General features: G+C 38.1%; 1 protein-coding gene across 3 annotated transcripts in view; it reads right to left on the bottom strand.

Moving 5' to 3' along the window:
* Positions 1–4,054: 4,054 nt before the first annotated feature.
* Positions 4,055–14,120, bottom strand: part of cadm1b (cell adhesion molecule 1b) — a 126,675-nt gene continuing 116,609 nt past the window's right edge. For 2 of the 3 annotated variants that reach the window (XM_041047285.1, XM_041047284.1), the window contains 2 exons: positions 8,142–8,270; positions 4,055–7,987 (listed from right to left, as the gene is read on the bottom strand). In XM_041047285.1, coding sequence (XP_040903219.1) covers positions 7,869–7,987; positions 8,142–8,270 — 248 coding nt within the window. In that variant the 3' untranslated portion in view covers positions 4,055–7,868. Of the gene's footprint in view, positions 7,988–8,141; positions 8,271–13,133; positions 13,182–14,120 lie in introns of all 3 variants that reach the window. The other variant, XM_041047283.1, reaches the window with a different exon arrangement.

Consider the following 14,120-nt stretch of genomic DNA (forward strand, 5'->3'; position numbering starts at 1 on the left):
GCTCTAAAGCTAGTAATGTTATGTTGTTTGTTACAAGCTTAGAGGACACTGGAATTGAAAAATTGATTTTGGTGATCCAACATTTTAGTAACCGAGTTTGTTATGCCACATAAATGAAACAGTAGTGAAACCTTGCTTTGTAACGTAGATGATAATAGCTAAACTTTTCTGCTCTAAGCTAACTCGCTAATTTAGTTTAATAACAATATTTAATTCAAGATTAATTTATTAAAATAGTTCCTTAGTACAAATAAGAGCTGAAGAAGACATAAGACCACATTTTGTTTGTGGATACTGTATTTTGCCTGTGGCGTTTAGATGATCTAAATAAGGAGTGCAGAGGCCTAAGTATATTTTAAGTTTAATAAAGGTCTGTGAGAATTATTAATAATTATTAAGTTTTAAAACTTGTCACTCAGATTGGCTAAGAGCCTTCAAACTTTTTTTTGTAAAGCAATGCATTGTGTTACTATCTGCAATTTTTTTTTTCATAAGAGAATGACTGCAGTGGCTACAGAGCATGAAACAGATAATTTTTTTTTTTAAACTTATCCACATCTTTCCAAATGGAATTGAATTTAAGTTCAAGTTCATTGAAGCTGATGAACTTCATCCCATGATGCCTTTTTTTTCCAGGTGGAGGCCCCGTGTTTGAATTCAGTGCTAATTTAATTAAAAATGTAACTTTTAATTACCTAACTAATTAATTTAATAAGTGAAAATAGACTCAGACTGATAAATTATTGAGGTGGCAGTGTTCCTTCGGCAACTCACCGGCTCACTAAAGCTCCATGTGACTGACTTCAAGGCTGTGTACAGACATTTTTTTTAGACTGTAACAGGCTGTCCCACAAAAATAGAACACTTTCATATGCTGACAGCAGAAACACACACAAAACCATAAGTGAAAAAACATCCACAGAGGCATTGCGGTGCATCAGAAGGAGGCTGGATGACTGAATAAACTTGTAGTGCAACAATAGCATTTTTATGCCTATCTCAAAAAGATAATCACGAACAGCTATCTAAGTGTTTCAAATTAAAAATCTACTTTAAATGAAAATTAATTATGCATCAACAATGCTAAATATGATAGAAAGATTACATGCAAACGTGGCAGAATAAAAGAGAGATAGAGGAGAGTGGGAAATGTTTGCTTTGCTTATTGTATCTGGGTGGTGGCTATGAAGCGGAACATCAATGTAAATTTGGCAAAAGAAAACTTCTCTTTTCTCCTGCAGAAAGGAGTCACCTTGAGATTTGGTTGAGGGAACTTCAGAGGATGCTGCTTCAAGCTTAGGCTCAGCAGATAATTACAGATTTCCTGTCTGAGACACTTAACCTTTTTTGGGGGAGGGGGGAGGACAGTTTTTTTTTCATAGCTTTTTCTAATTAATCACACCAAAAACTTCCACATCAACATCCAGCACATTTCCTCCCTCTGGTAAACATCAATCTCTGATTAAGTATCAGAGTATTAAACATCAAGCAGCAACATCGCTGACATTAGAGCCTATAGTGCTGTTCACAGCATCTTTCAGTTTTGGAGTTAATCACCTCACAAACACAAGTCTCTTCTCCCTGACACTTTCATACAGGATTAACAGGCTGGTTGTGTGCGCTTTAATTAATGCAGATTTCTCTGGGTCATACTGTAGCAGTCAGAGATAATTGTGTTGTGGTTATCACTGGCTTCAGGTGCTTGTCTTTCATCATTGTTTGAAACAACTACGTAGCTCATCTGTTTCATGGAAAATAACTTGGCATCTTTCCCCCAACATTAATAGATACATATATAGAAGACGCACTGAAGATCCTAAAGAAGTCATATGATGTTTTCGACAAACCTCTTTGACTTGGCAGGGCTCAGCTTTGTTCGACTGAGTTCAGTTTTAATGCTTTTTGTTCCTGCACGTCATCTCCAATTGCTGTATTTTGCGGTTGGTCAGTTTCAGTGCAAAACTCTTACTGCAAAGGGCCAAAGTGACTTGTTAAATTCTTACCTTTAAACAGTGTCCTTAAATGCCGTCCTTGTAGTACAAAAGACTAAACCACATGCTCAGTGCCCAGAATAGTCACCTTATCTTTGCCCAAGTTTCAGGCCAAGTGGAAAGATTGTAGCTGAAATAAAAAACAAAAATCATTATGAAAAGTGATTAAAATACCGATTTAATGAGTCAGCTGTTACACCTGAAAACTAGTTACTAGTTGTGTTTGTGCTTGTGCAAAAACTAGTTAGCAATCAGGCAGCAGAGAGAACAGTTAGCCAAATGTAATGAATGAATGATAAAAATCTAACGTGTAGTTGAAATAGCTAAAAGCAATGAGCGAACAGTTTAAATAGCTAGCCAAAAGTAAAGTATAAATTGCTGAAATAGTTAACTAGAATAAATGAATAAATGGTTTAAATGTCCAGGTTTTGCGGCTCCCATTTTCCAAAATGCTGGGCGATGTCGAAGACAGGGTACTTGAATTCATCTGTAAGGGGCTGTGGATACAAAAAGAGAGATGAAAAAAAAATTCTGCACACTGCACTTTTTCTTTCATTGCTGTTTGAAATGGTAATTTTGGAGAAAATTACCATTGCGTTCTTTTTTCCTGATAAACATAAAGTTTTGTGATGCTCTGACAAATGTACTGCATGATGTACTGTGTTACCGAAATTGATATAAATGTTTTTTCTATTGTAACATTTCAAAGAGCTGTGCAAACTCTGTCATCATGCTGTTTTATTTTCAGATAAAGGCTTTTTATCTTCTATATAAAAATGTTCTCAATCTTCTGAAAAAAAAGTGGTACAAGAGCACCTTGAGCTTTTTTCTGTAAGGAATAAAAAAATTTAGTTTGAAAAGAACATACTAAAGGAATTTATCGTCCTATTAACAATTGAACCAGCCAATAAGTAGGCAAATAGGAATTATACAAGTCCTTTAGTATTTGTGCTAAACAGGATTGACAGAGAAGGAGATAAGTGTGCAGACAGAGCCTGTTGCATTTGCTGTTGTTCACCCACTATTTATTCCCACATCATTTAATTACACCTCAGCCAAGCCAAGTGCTACATGCCATCAATCTCAATCAATCAATTAGCCAACTAAACAAGCCATGCTCAGACATTCGTTCACTCTCAATTTCCCCATTGTGCTAATTACACTTAAACATGTCATTCCAAATTAAAATTGAACATTTAAATGGAATTAGTAGCATCTAACTGAAACATCACCCTTCTACTGTCATGCATTCATGATACACTGAAAACTGGTACAGCCAAGCAGCAACAGGAAACTGCTTTAAATTCACATGTTTAATTTCAAGAGTTAAAAAAAAAAATTAATTGAGAAAATCCCATAATCTGTCATGTTAAAAAAAAATCAATAGGCAGGTATTTAATGTTCCTTGAGGGAAGCATTATATTTCAATGATTGTATGAGTAAGGGAGAAAAGTGGCTGGTTTCTAAGGTTAAACTATTCCCATTAAAGTTTGAATAATGTTATTGACCTTTACCTGGGATGGATCACTTAAAGTAATGGGAAATGGTGGCACTGACAGAATTATGATGACAGAATAGCTTATGGTTATGAATTAGGTCTTGTTCCTCGAAATGCCTATCAATTTGTCAAATCACTAACATCCACGTGTTCAGCTGGAAACCTTAACAGGGGCCCCGAAGCCTGTCGGTGTCAGTCATTTTGTCATTTAAAACATTTCTCGCCTCTATCTTTACCACAGTGCATGTGTCAGTCACTGATGGGAGCTCCGATTGCTGCTACTGCTACTGCTGCTGCTGCTGCTGCTGCTCACCCACATCCGATCTACATCGGTACAGTATTTTTGCCTCATCTCCAGATCTTTCTTCTTTGTGAGTTTGACAGGTATGAGCAGCTCAGGATAAAGTGAGCAGGTTCAACCCAGCTAATGTATTCAGCGCGTTGAATGGGCAGAGTGAATTTGACAACAAATACAAATTAATAAATTCTGCCATTCTCAAGCAGGACATGACTACAAAGTGAAACCACGTTTTTTGATCAAGTCATAACAGCACACCACTTTAAACATTGATATCTTTTTTATTAAGACAAGTACTCTTCTGATTTTTTTTTTCTTTTGTAAAAATGTTGGTGTTAACCAATACAAAATATGCATGGCCATATGAGAAACATCCTCTTCACTACACAAAAGAAAAATGTTGCCTGGGTACAAAGAGAAATTTAAGATTCAACAACAAAAACAACCATCTGGGGGTAACAGTGACTGTATATAAAGATGGACAACATGACAACTCCCCAAAAAATGAAGCCAAAACAAATCAATCGCCCCCTGGTGTTTGGCTGTAGTATAGATCATAAACCTTGGCCCCTCCGTTTCAGCAGATAAAATACGGGCCAAGCCAAAAAAGAAATCACTAGAAAGTACATGTCAAATAAATTTTTCTAAAGATGCTTTCTGTCATTTATGTACTTCTTATCACGCTGATATATGTTGAAGCATTAATTTTTCTGAGGGAGCGTGACATCATGATTGACAGCTGTGATAGATTTGCGATTGAGTCGTGCAGGTGTATGGGCAGGACCTCGATATCCAAATGACGTCACCAGCGCAAAATGGCAGCACCCATATCCAGGATATTTTAGCTTCATTTTTGTACAATGGGAGGAAGTGGAGACATGTCTTCTATCTTTATATAGAGTCATGGGAGCGGGGGGGTAATAAAACAACCAAACCCCCCCTCTCCCTCCCTCTTCCCCCAGGCTTTAAACACGAGTTTCATCCAAATATCCAAGACATGTTACGGATCATTCATAAAACTTCATGTCACAGTAAATACGCCATCTTTTCATCTATGAAAATTTATGCATGAATTGAACGAATGCAAACAGATGCTTGGCTGGCTGTGGTCACATCCTATAGTTACTAAATAACCGATACTGTATGAGCAAAGTGTTACAGTGGAAGTTTTATGAACATCATCGTGATTTTGTTGACACTGACTGTACATAATTTTTGTTTGCTTAACAAATCTAGTTTTCTTTCTTTGTGAACTAGGTCTATGCAAAATAATATTTAACGTTTACTGTAACAGTGCACCATATTAAGAACACATAAACATGTACAACTGAGAAAAACATGTACATCTTGTGATTTCTTCACTTTTTGAATAGCTGTGGTACTACAGTATATACTTGGGGCCTTAAATTTGCATTCTACCTGAGATGCAAAAAACACAACTATTAACACTCATGAACCTGAGAGAGTGAAAACGAACATACTAAATATCAAGTATTAAAACAAATCAAAAATTGGATAAGAATGATGCCTCTGACAATCGTTTAATGTTGCTCAGTTAAAAGCAACAGTCAGTTCAAAACCATTTAAGATAAATATCAAACCCCAAAATAAAATTTGTCATGCACATAATTGTTTCCATGACACCAAAAGTCCAAAATGTACTTTTATTGTAGCTTATTATAGCTTTTAGTACTGTATTCCTCTCTGATAATACTAGTGAGCCTTGTCCTTGAAGATATCCAAATAAATAACAAATGAAGTGAAGCAGAGAAAGTAATTATAACCAAATTGAAATTGTTTTCTGATTGCTAATTAAGACAATAAATACTACATCCTGGCATACGACATTCGAGTCAGTGGAAGCTGCCACACCACCCTGATAAACAAAGAAATACCTTTTTTTTCCCCCAACGTCAAACTCATATCCAGCTTTTTTATTTTATGCTCCAAGTCGTATTTTTGATGAAAGCCTATGGTGCGTGAACAAAGACAACATGGATGAGTATTGGCCCTGTAAGTCAGAAAGAACAGAAATATACAAGATATACTGTAAGTGTGTACATGAGGATACTGTACGATACTAACCATATGCCTCAAAATCAAAGAAGGCACTAAATTAAGTCCTTCAGTCTTTTCCTTTATAATGATAAGTATCAAGAGGTGGGTTTAAGGCAGTGGTTATCCTTTTTCATTATACATTTACAGATTTTTTTTTTTTCCATAATTCAGGCAATACAATGAAATCACTCACTAATTACCTTACAGGTTTTACTCTTCTAGATGTGACAGAGTCAGAGGCATGAAGCCTGCATGGTGTGCACACTGTGTCTTTCTCTGCGAGTAAAGGATCTTCTGATTTGTGTTCGTTTAACAAAAAAAAAAAAAAAAAAAAAAATTGTAACAGTAGACGGCTCCTCTGTGAAGGTTTGAGGCTGTTGGATGACAGTAAGAAAATGATCTTTCCCAAACCAAGTCTAAAGCTCTACGCAAATCTTTGATAACTTGTAAGGCCGAGAGCCCTTACAAGTTATCAAAGACAGCCCAAAGGTAAAACGTCTATACAGGCAGCAAGGAAATATAACTGATTCATGTTTGCAGTGATTGAATGTCTTTTTACTTGGGTATGGGCAAGGGCAAAAAAGTCTGTGTAGCAAGAATTTCTGAGCCAGATAATAAGCAGTGATTCCAGCCCCCCCCCCCCTCCGACCACTTGCTATGGGTATACAGTATACGGACCTTGAAACCTCATACATCTCAAGGAAACTGCCATGACATTCTTTCCTCCCTTTAACACAATACAATCAAATAAAAAGATAAAACCTTGGTAAATAAAAAAAAAATCCTTGTAACATTTCCAATTAAATGCTCAATATGGTGTATTATCAGATAAAAATCAATTATTTCGAGAGTAGCACTCTGTAAGGTGGACTTTCAGCCATTGCTGTATACGAGTAATTTTCACTGTATATATGCACACTCGCATAATTGTTATATTTGGTCTAAGTTTGACCATGTGGGTGGTATGTAAATGTGAAAATTTTTATGTTTAAACTGAAAGCACGCACAGCAGGCTGTACCAATATTTAACAAATAGCACATTTTAATACGATTTATGATCAATGCTGCAGGACCACTCGTTCTTTTGGGTACTACAGAGTATATACTCTGACCCTGCAGCCAAAGGAGAGGAAGTCTTTTGGCTCTGATTATTAGAGCAATGCTTTCTGCCATGTTTTTTGGTCCATCTGTCCCATTGATGAAAAGAAAGCATTCTGACGAAAAGTTACTAAAACTAAAACTAATTCTAGATTCAGACAATGTCAAACAACTCCTTTAAGATTTTTTTCAGAACCAGATGTTCAGCTAATGACAACAAAAAATAAAGAAAGCAGAGGACAGTAAATGCTATCTGCTATTGTTATTTTACTGCTGTCTTCTCAAACAGCAAAAAAACCCTGATACAGAGCTTTAAAATGAATAAACGATCCTGATTTTCTCTATTGAAATTCTAACTCCATATCAGGGCACATTTCATCTGTGAGGACGTCTTAGACTGTATTCCACAATACCCTAAACAAATGATAAACTGACCTCACATGAATTTGTCGGGGATTCGTGGGCTTTGACCCAGTGAGGAGAAATGTGTTGACACTGTGTTCCAGTTACTGAAGTCTAGAGATTACTAATTAAAAAAAAAAAAAAAAAGAAGTGTTGATGAGCTGGCTCCTCAGATCTGGGTACATGAGCTAAAAGCTAGCTGCAGCACACATAGACAACAAAGTAAACAAAAGAAATAGAACAAGGCACAAAATTGTCTGTAAAATAATTGAACTGTACAGAATAGGCCCCAGCAGTCCAGGAAGGGTCGGATAGGAGACTCAGCAATGCCTCTTAGAATCACTTGGCCACGGCAGTCCTACTTTTCACTTTTTTCTTTCTTCTCTTCCTCTTTAAATCTCGCTTTTTCAGCCCTCAAGCCGTCTCGTAACCAATCAAAGTTAAACATAATGCTCCTACAGCTACACCACCACCACCATCACCACCAGCAGCATTCCCACCCGTCTCTCCTGGCCTGTCCAGTTTAGATATAGTACTCCTTCTTCTCATCTGTGTTGTTGTGTCCCCCCTCCGCATTTATGATGGCCGTGTCTGCATCGGCTGCATCGTCCGCCCCTTTGGCTTCATGTGTGAAGTAAGTTCCTGCAAAAGAGTAGAGACAAATTAGCCAACACACCTTGTCCACCTCCTCATCCTCTTGTGCACTTCAATCCTATTGCACTCCACTTGCAACAAAAAACACTTGAACTCTGAGATGTGTTCATGATCAAGTATGATTACACTGGCAGTGCTTTACCTTTGTGTCTGGCAAAGTATCGACCAAGAACAATGAGCGCACAGAGGATGGCAAACATCACCACAGCAACCACTCCTCCGATGACAGCATGGTCAATTTTCTGTGGTGCCCCCTCACCAGCTCTGGAGTCTGAAAACAGGACAATAACCGTAAATAATTTCATGATCAAAAAACCCTCTCAGCCAGTCACAAAGCTAATACCTTCACACAGACGTGGACCGCACTGGCCATTAAATCGTCAGGCTGCCAAAATAAACTGAATTGGTTTGTTTTCTCTCAAAGCATTTTAGCATGACCTAGCTGCAGACAGGAAGCACTTGAAAAGGTTGTTGAGAAAAATGACAGCTTATGTTGTTCACCAGTAAAAATCAGATGATACAACGGCACAAGTTGGTCCACGGAGGAATGGTAAATGGTTCAGAATTTGCAGCTAAATATCCCACAAAGTGGCAATTACATCATTTAGTTCTTACTTACTGACAAAGCCTGCAAACCACTGGCAATAATTTAGCTGTAGAATTCCCCAAATTAGGCTTTTAACACAAATTTTTATTTTATTTAATTTCACCTCGCTAATTTCCTCCCCAGTTTTACATACAGTGTGATCATCTCATTGCCCATGAAAGAATTCACAATCAAGCCACCTAGCGTATCATGAAGACTGGAAATGGGGAAACAGCTACCATGGCTCTGTCTAAAAAGCCACCTAAAAGCATCTCTAAAGTTCATTAATTAACACAGTATAGCTTATTCGTTAAAATTCCTACAAAAACCAAAATGTAAAACTGATCTTTTGTTGTTTTACAGGTGTTGTATCCCTGAGTGTTTGTGGGCTGGGCACAACTGTCTAAGCTAAATGGCTGCTGGCTATAGTTTCACATGCAGAAATGAGAGTGCTATCAAGCCTCTCATCTAACTCTCAGCAATAAAGAAATGTTAAACTATTCCTGTAATTTTAAAAAAACATATTATATGAACATGTTTAAAACAAAATCTGATGTTAAATACCATACATTTGTGGTATTATGTAGAATCCAACTCGTTACATGAGCGCTTCCAGAGCCAAGTTGAGAAATGTTTTAAGACAGTTATTTCACCATGAAACAGCACATACCGTCTGCAATTTCAGTGAGAGTTCACACACTGTAAAATACATTGTGATTTAAGAGGCCATTTCTGGAAGATACAGAGCTCAATCATCAGAAATAGACACAAGTTTGGGGATAAATTGTCGGCAAGTGTCCCCACACAGAGAAATACGCGGCTGCCTCAGGTGTCACACAGCATCACTGTCTAGCGTTTAGCCAGATTTATCCGTGCACCACAGAAGAACAAGGCAAAATTTGAAGCCTTTAAATTTCCAGTCTCAGAATAGTTCAGAGGCATTTATCAATAGTCTATATCTGTGCACATTTGGACTGATTGAGGAGTGGCTGGTGAGGGAATGGCGGCACTGTTCTTTGCTGCATGAGAGAGCAGCTCAATTTTCCATCACTCTCACTAGTCATGCTCTGAACTTGAATGATTTTGATAAAAGACGAGTGGAGAGTGCAGAATTTCTCAAAACTGTGAGGGCGTAATAAGTGGAGCTGAAGAGTCCAGTGACACATTCACATCTCAACCTAGGGACAACACCTTATTTAAGTTGCATTCATTTAGCACGAGGACATCCTGGAAGTGGAACTGCAATGAAGCTCATTAATGAGAAAAGTTTTTGTTTCAGTTGAGCGCTCCCTTAAAATGGACTCGTCGTCACGGAGCAAGTCACTGCTGTGCGTCGGTGTGTGTATGAAGCAGGGATGTGCAAGGCGCAGTTTGTTTACTGTATCGGGGATGTCAGATAGCACAGCTCATTCCCTGAGGAGAGGGAACGGCCCATGCTCCATGCTAATGAACATACACTCGCTAAATGGCCTGTGCGCAGCCCTGTCTCCAGCCTCCCTCCCTCACAACCCCCCCCACACACACACACACCTTCCTGCCCTCACCTTGCTCCCTGCTGTCTTCCGTTTGACACATCCACAAGGAAACATGCAGGGTCTTGGTTGCCTCTGCACACCGAGGGAGAATTTTATTTAACAGGTGGAAAAATCTGCCCAGAGTAAGCACAGTGACTCTATCACAAAAATGTCAAAGAGAAACTAAAAATCCCATAACACCTGGAGTATTGACGGTTATGGTTGGTTGCAAATCATGTTGCCTTTATCAAGTACACTACTGAACACTGGTTTTCTGTTTGTTAGTTTGGCATTTATTACAGAGGAGGGCCAAACGATTGTCTCAAATTCAGTCCACATGCAATAAATGTGCTAATTTTCCCTCATTCTGTAGTGTTGCTACGGGAGCGCATTATATTGTCAGGAGATTATGAGACGTTACATAATGCAATGCAGTATAGGGGTTTAAATGCATTGTAAGATGATTTGAAACATAAAGGCGTCCAGTCATGAGGAGTATTTGAGAAAACAGTTTTTCTATGTTTTCTTCAGCTCTGAAGCAAAAAGAAAAGAAAAAAAAAGATATATCAGGGTTTATTACTGGGTTTTTTAATCTTCAATCTTTAACTGAAAATCAGCTTCACAAATTATGCCTGTTTTTTGTCGTGGGTGTACAAAACTCTTTTGAAAACAATGTGCTGTTTAATATTACTTTAACTTAACAGAAGGGGATATCATCTGCACAGTGGGAATGCTAACTTCACACATCCCATAAGCACCTGCTTATCATGTACCGTCTGAGTAACCAATCAGCATCTGCTACCTTAATATGTACTCACGAGTGATATTCAAGATAATCCCTTTTCATATTCAATGTGTCCCATTACACCAGACAGGGAGAGTTCTGTGAAGAAGCTACTGGTTGCACTATACCATAGTACAACCAGTGCCGTATCAACTATGGGAAATGTAGGTTGCAGTGTTTTTAGGGCTTGACCCATATTAGGGACTCAAGGTCAGGACATCTCTGTGTCTGATATATCAATCTTTTTTTATGTGGCAAGAAAGTCATACCTAGCTCACATAGTAATAGCAAACAGGGTTTCTGCAGGGTTCACCAAATAAATAATAAATAATAAAGAGACAAATAATAAAGAGTAATTGATGTTTTTATAGATCAACAGCATGATTTTGCTGTTCCAGGCTTTTCATGCGACCATCCCAGTTTTAAAACAGTGCTTCTAACAAATACACAAATACTTTACCACACTAAATAATTACATAATTAACTATTGTAGCATCATCCTAATTGTGCAAAGTTTCTTTCATTCCTCACCACAAGGAGTCTTCGTGATGATAAGTGGAAATAAAAACTAAACCCTCTGTTGTCTTTTGTTAGAAAAATAATCCACACACTGTCAGATATTTCCCATGATTATAAATGCAACCTGCCAGACACACAGACCTCATCAGACATTAACTACTTTTCTTCCCCTCTCTGCTTTGACAGCAGAAACAGTATAAGCCAAAAAAAAAAACCAAAACCAAAACATACACATTTATTTATTTATTTACTTATTTATTGTGCTTATACTGTTTCTGCTATCAAAATTTCTGGACTCTAATTTTGTAACGCCTGTTCATGTTACTATGTCCACTTACTGCCTTTGGGAATAGAGTATCTGACCCTGATCTCAGACTTCAACAAGAACAGATTTTCTTTATCAAGTGCCATTATTATCATTCCTCCCTCTTCCTGTGTAAATTAGTTTGTAATTTAATGCTCTGACACATCCAGGATCAAGAGTGGAATTCCTTGCAGCCATCCATGTTCAGTGTATATGCACTCATAATACTACACCGTGCTTAGAATAGAAAAAAACCCTCCAATGACAGTGTTATTACAGCATGGCCTCACACTTGAAATAAGTAGAATTTGATTATGTCTGTAATGTAGCTGGTGTCCATACCGCCAGCACAGCTCTGCTCACAGGTCGATCGGGAGTGCTGACATGCCCACACCGGCGTCCTGACAGGATGTGCACAGCCGTGAGGATTTATGGGGGAATAAAGAGGATTTGCAACTGATGCCTGTGCCTGCGTGGCGGTGAAATCTGCTCCGCTGAACTCCCAGAACCACATGCTTTACAGTCGCACCTTTCTGTCTCTGTACTGGAATGACTAATTGCCACTCTGGTCAGTAACAGAGCATCCTATCAGACTCATCTGTCAGCGTGGAGATCAGAGCTGCGAGCTTGTCACCGGCCTGATTACATGGGACATAATTTCAGTTTTCCCATCTTTTTTCTTTTAATAGTTTTCTGCTCACACAACGAGGCATAACACACACATGCACTAATCCACACTCACAAACACATTACAATTTATAGATGTAATTACATGGACATAATTGAAACAATGACTCTCTTGCATTGATAGAGCAAAGCCTTCACTTGCACTGAATAGACTCTAACAGTAACCCTGTCCTGGATAGTCGCAGGACAATGTGGCATTGCTGCAGAATCAACTTAAGGACTGTCAATAGCCATTTTGCAGCACTGAACTACTAACATCCATTGCTTTTGTGCTTGTTGCCATTCGAAAAAGAAATGAATGTAATGAGATGAGCATACATGGGCAATCTCCACCAAATCATTTTTCGTACTGCTGTTGTAGCAGACCATCAGCAGAGCACAATATTGTCCTCAGCTGAATTCCAATGCCACTGCTCACCTCCAAATAGATTCCCAGAGTCCTTTGTAATAACCCAAACAATGATTTGAAGATGTACAAACACAGCTGTGACATTTAAGAGAGGTGCTGAAATACAAGTGAAGGTCTGACTACAGCTAATAAAATGGCAAATGAATGGAAATTGTGACATTGAATTTGAACTCCTGGATGGTTTATTGTGTCTTTTGAGATGGGCAGAATTCTCCACACAAAAGCTGCTAGCACCCATCTCCACTTCATACTCCCCCTTCAACTTGTTTTCTCCCCAGTGGAGATCAAGACGAGGGAAAAGGTTGACAAAATAATAGAAATCACTACTTACTTCCTGAAGTTGCCTGAAGTAACATGCCACAAAAGTACACCTTATCAGCTGAAAATGAGGACACAATTCAAGTTCATTGGCACATAACATTCAATCTCCAAAACCTAATGTGCTAAAGTAGAGCTCTCATTATCGTTTACAACTGCTCCATGAAAAAAAAACAATATTACTGCAATGAAACACTGTTTTAACTTCAGGGTGGGCTAGCATTACTAACCTATTCCCTGGGGACCAATTAAAATGGACCATTACAATATTTTCTTTCTTTAATAACTGTTTAAAGGAAAGAAAAAAAAACTGCAGGTCAGAAAAAACACAATTCCAAGTGAATCAGAGTAAACAAACTTGAGGGGAAAAAAAACTAATTAGCATTTCTAAATGATTCTTTAATTTTTCCAATGAAATACTTCAAAGAGAAATGATACATGTGAGAGGTAAAACAACGCTGGTAAGTGTTTAATGACTAATTATGTTGAATACTAAATGCACTCGTAACAGTCTTTGTTGAAGTCAATAGTGTTCATGGAGTTGAGGCTTGAATCCCAAGACTAAACAGCAGTGGAAACCTGCCAACACCTAACATGTACCAGTGCTGAGGGAAGAAAGAGCAAACAAAACATGTATGAAAACCTGCCAGAAATGGATTCCTAAAATACCATCTGGTGCTAAATCACACGGTTTCCTCACTTGGAAAAAAATCATCCCACGTATTTGATATAACAAAGACATGGGAATAACTGTAAGGTCATGTATGTATTCTGTGCACCGCATGTTAAAGTCATAAGGATCTACAAATCCCTGACAGCTTAGCCAAGCAAGCAATAAAAACTTTATTATGGTTAGTAGTATTATCAAGTCTAGTGGGTGCAGTACGAAGGCCAGACTCAGGTTCATGTACAGTGTAATGTTTGCTTTCAAAGCTCTTATTGGTAGTTAATTTACAGTCCTGTGCTATTCATAAAGCAGAAGGCTGTTGACCTCAGGAAA

This window comes from Toxotes jaculatrix, chromosome 9 (assembly GCF_017976425.1).
Source record: "Toxotes jaculatrix isolate fToxJac2 chromosome 9, fToxJac2.pri, whole genome shotgun sequence".
NCBI lineage: Eukaryota > Metazoa > Chordata > Actinopteri > Toxotidae > Toxotes > Toxotes jaculatrix.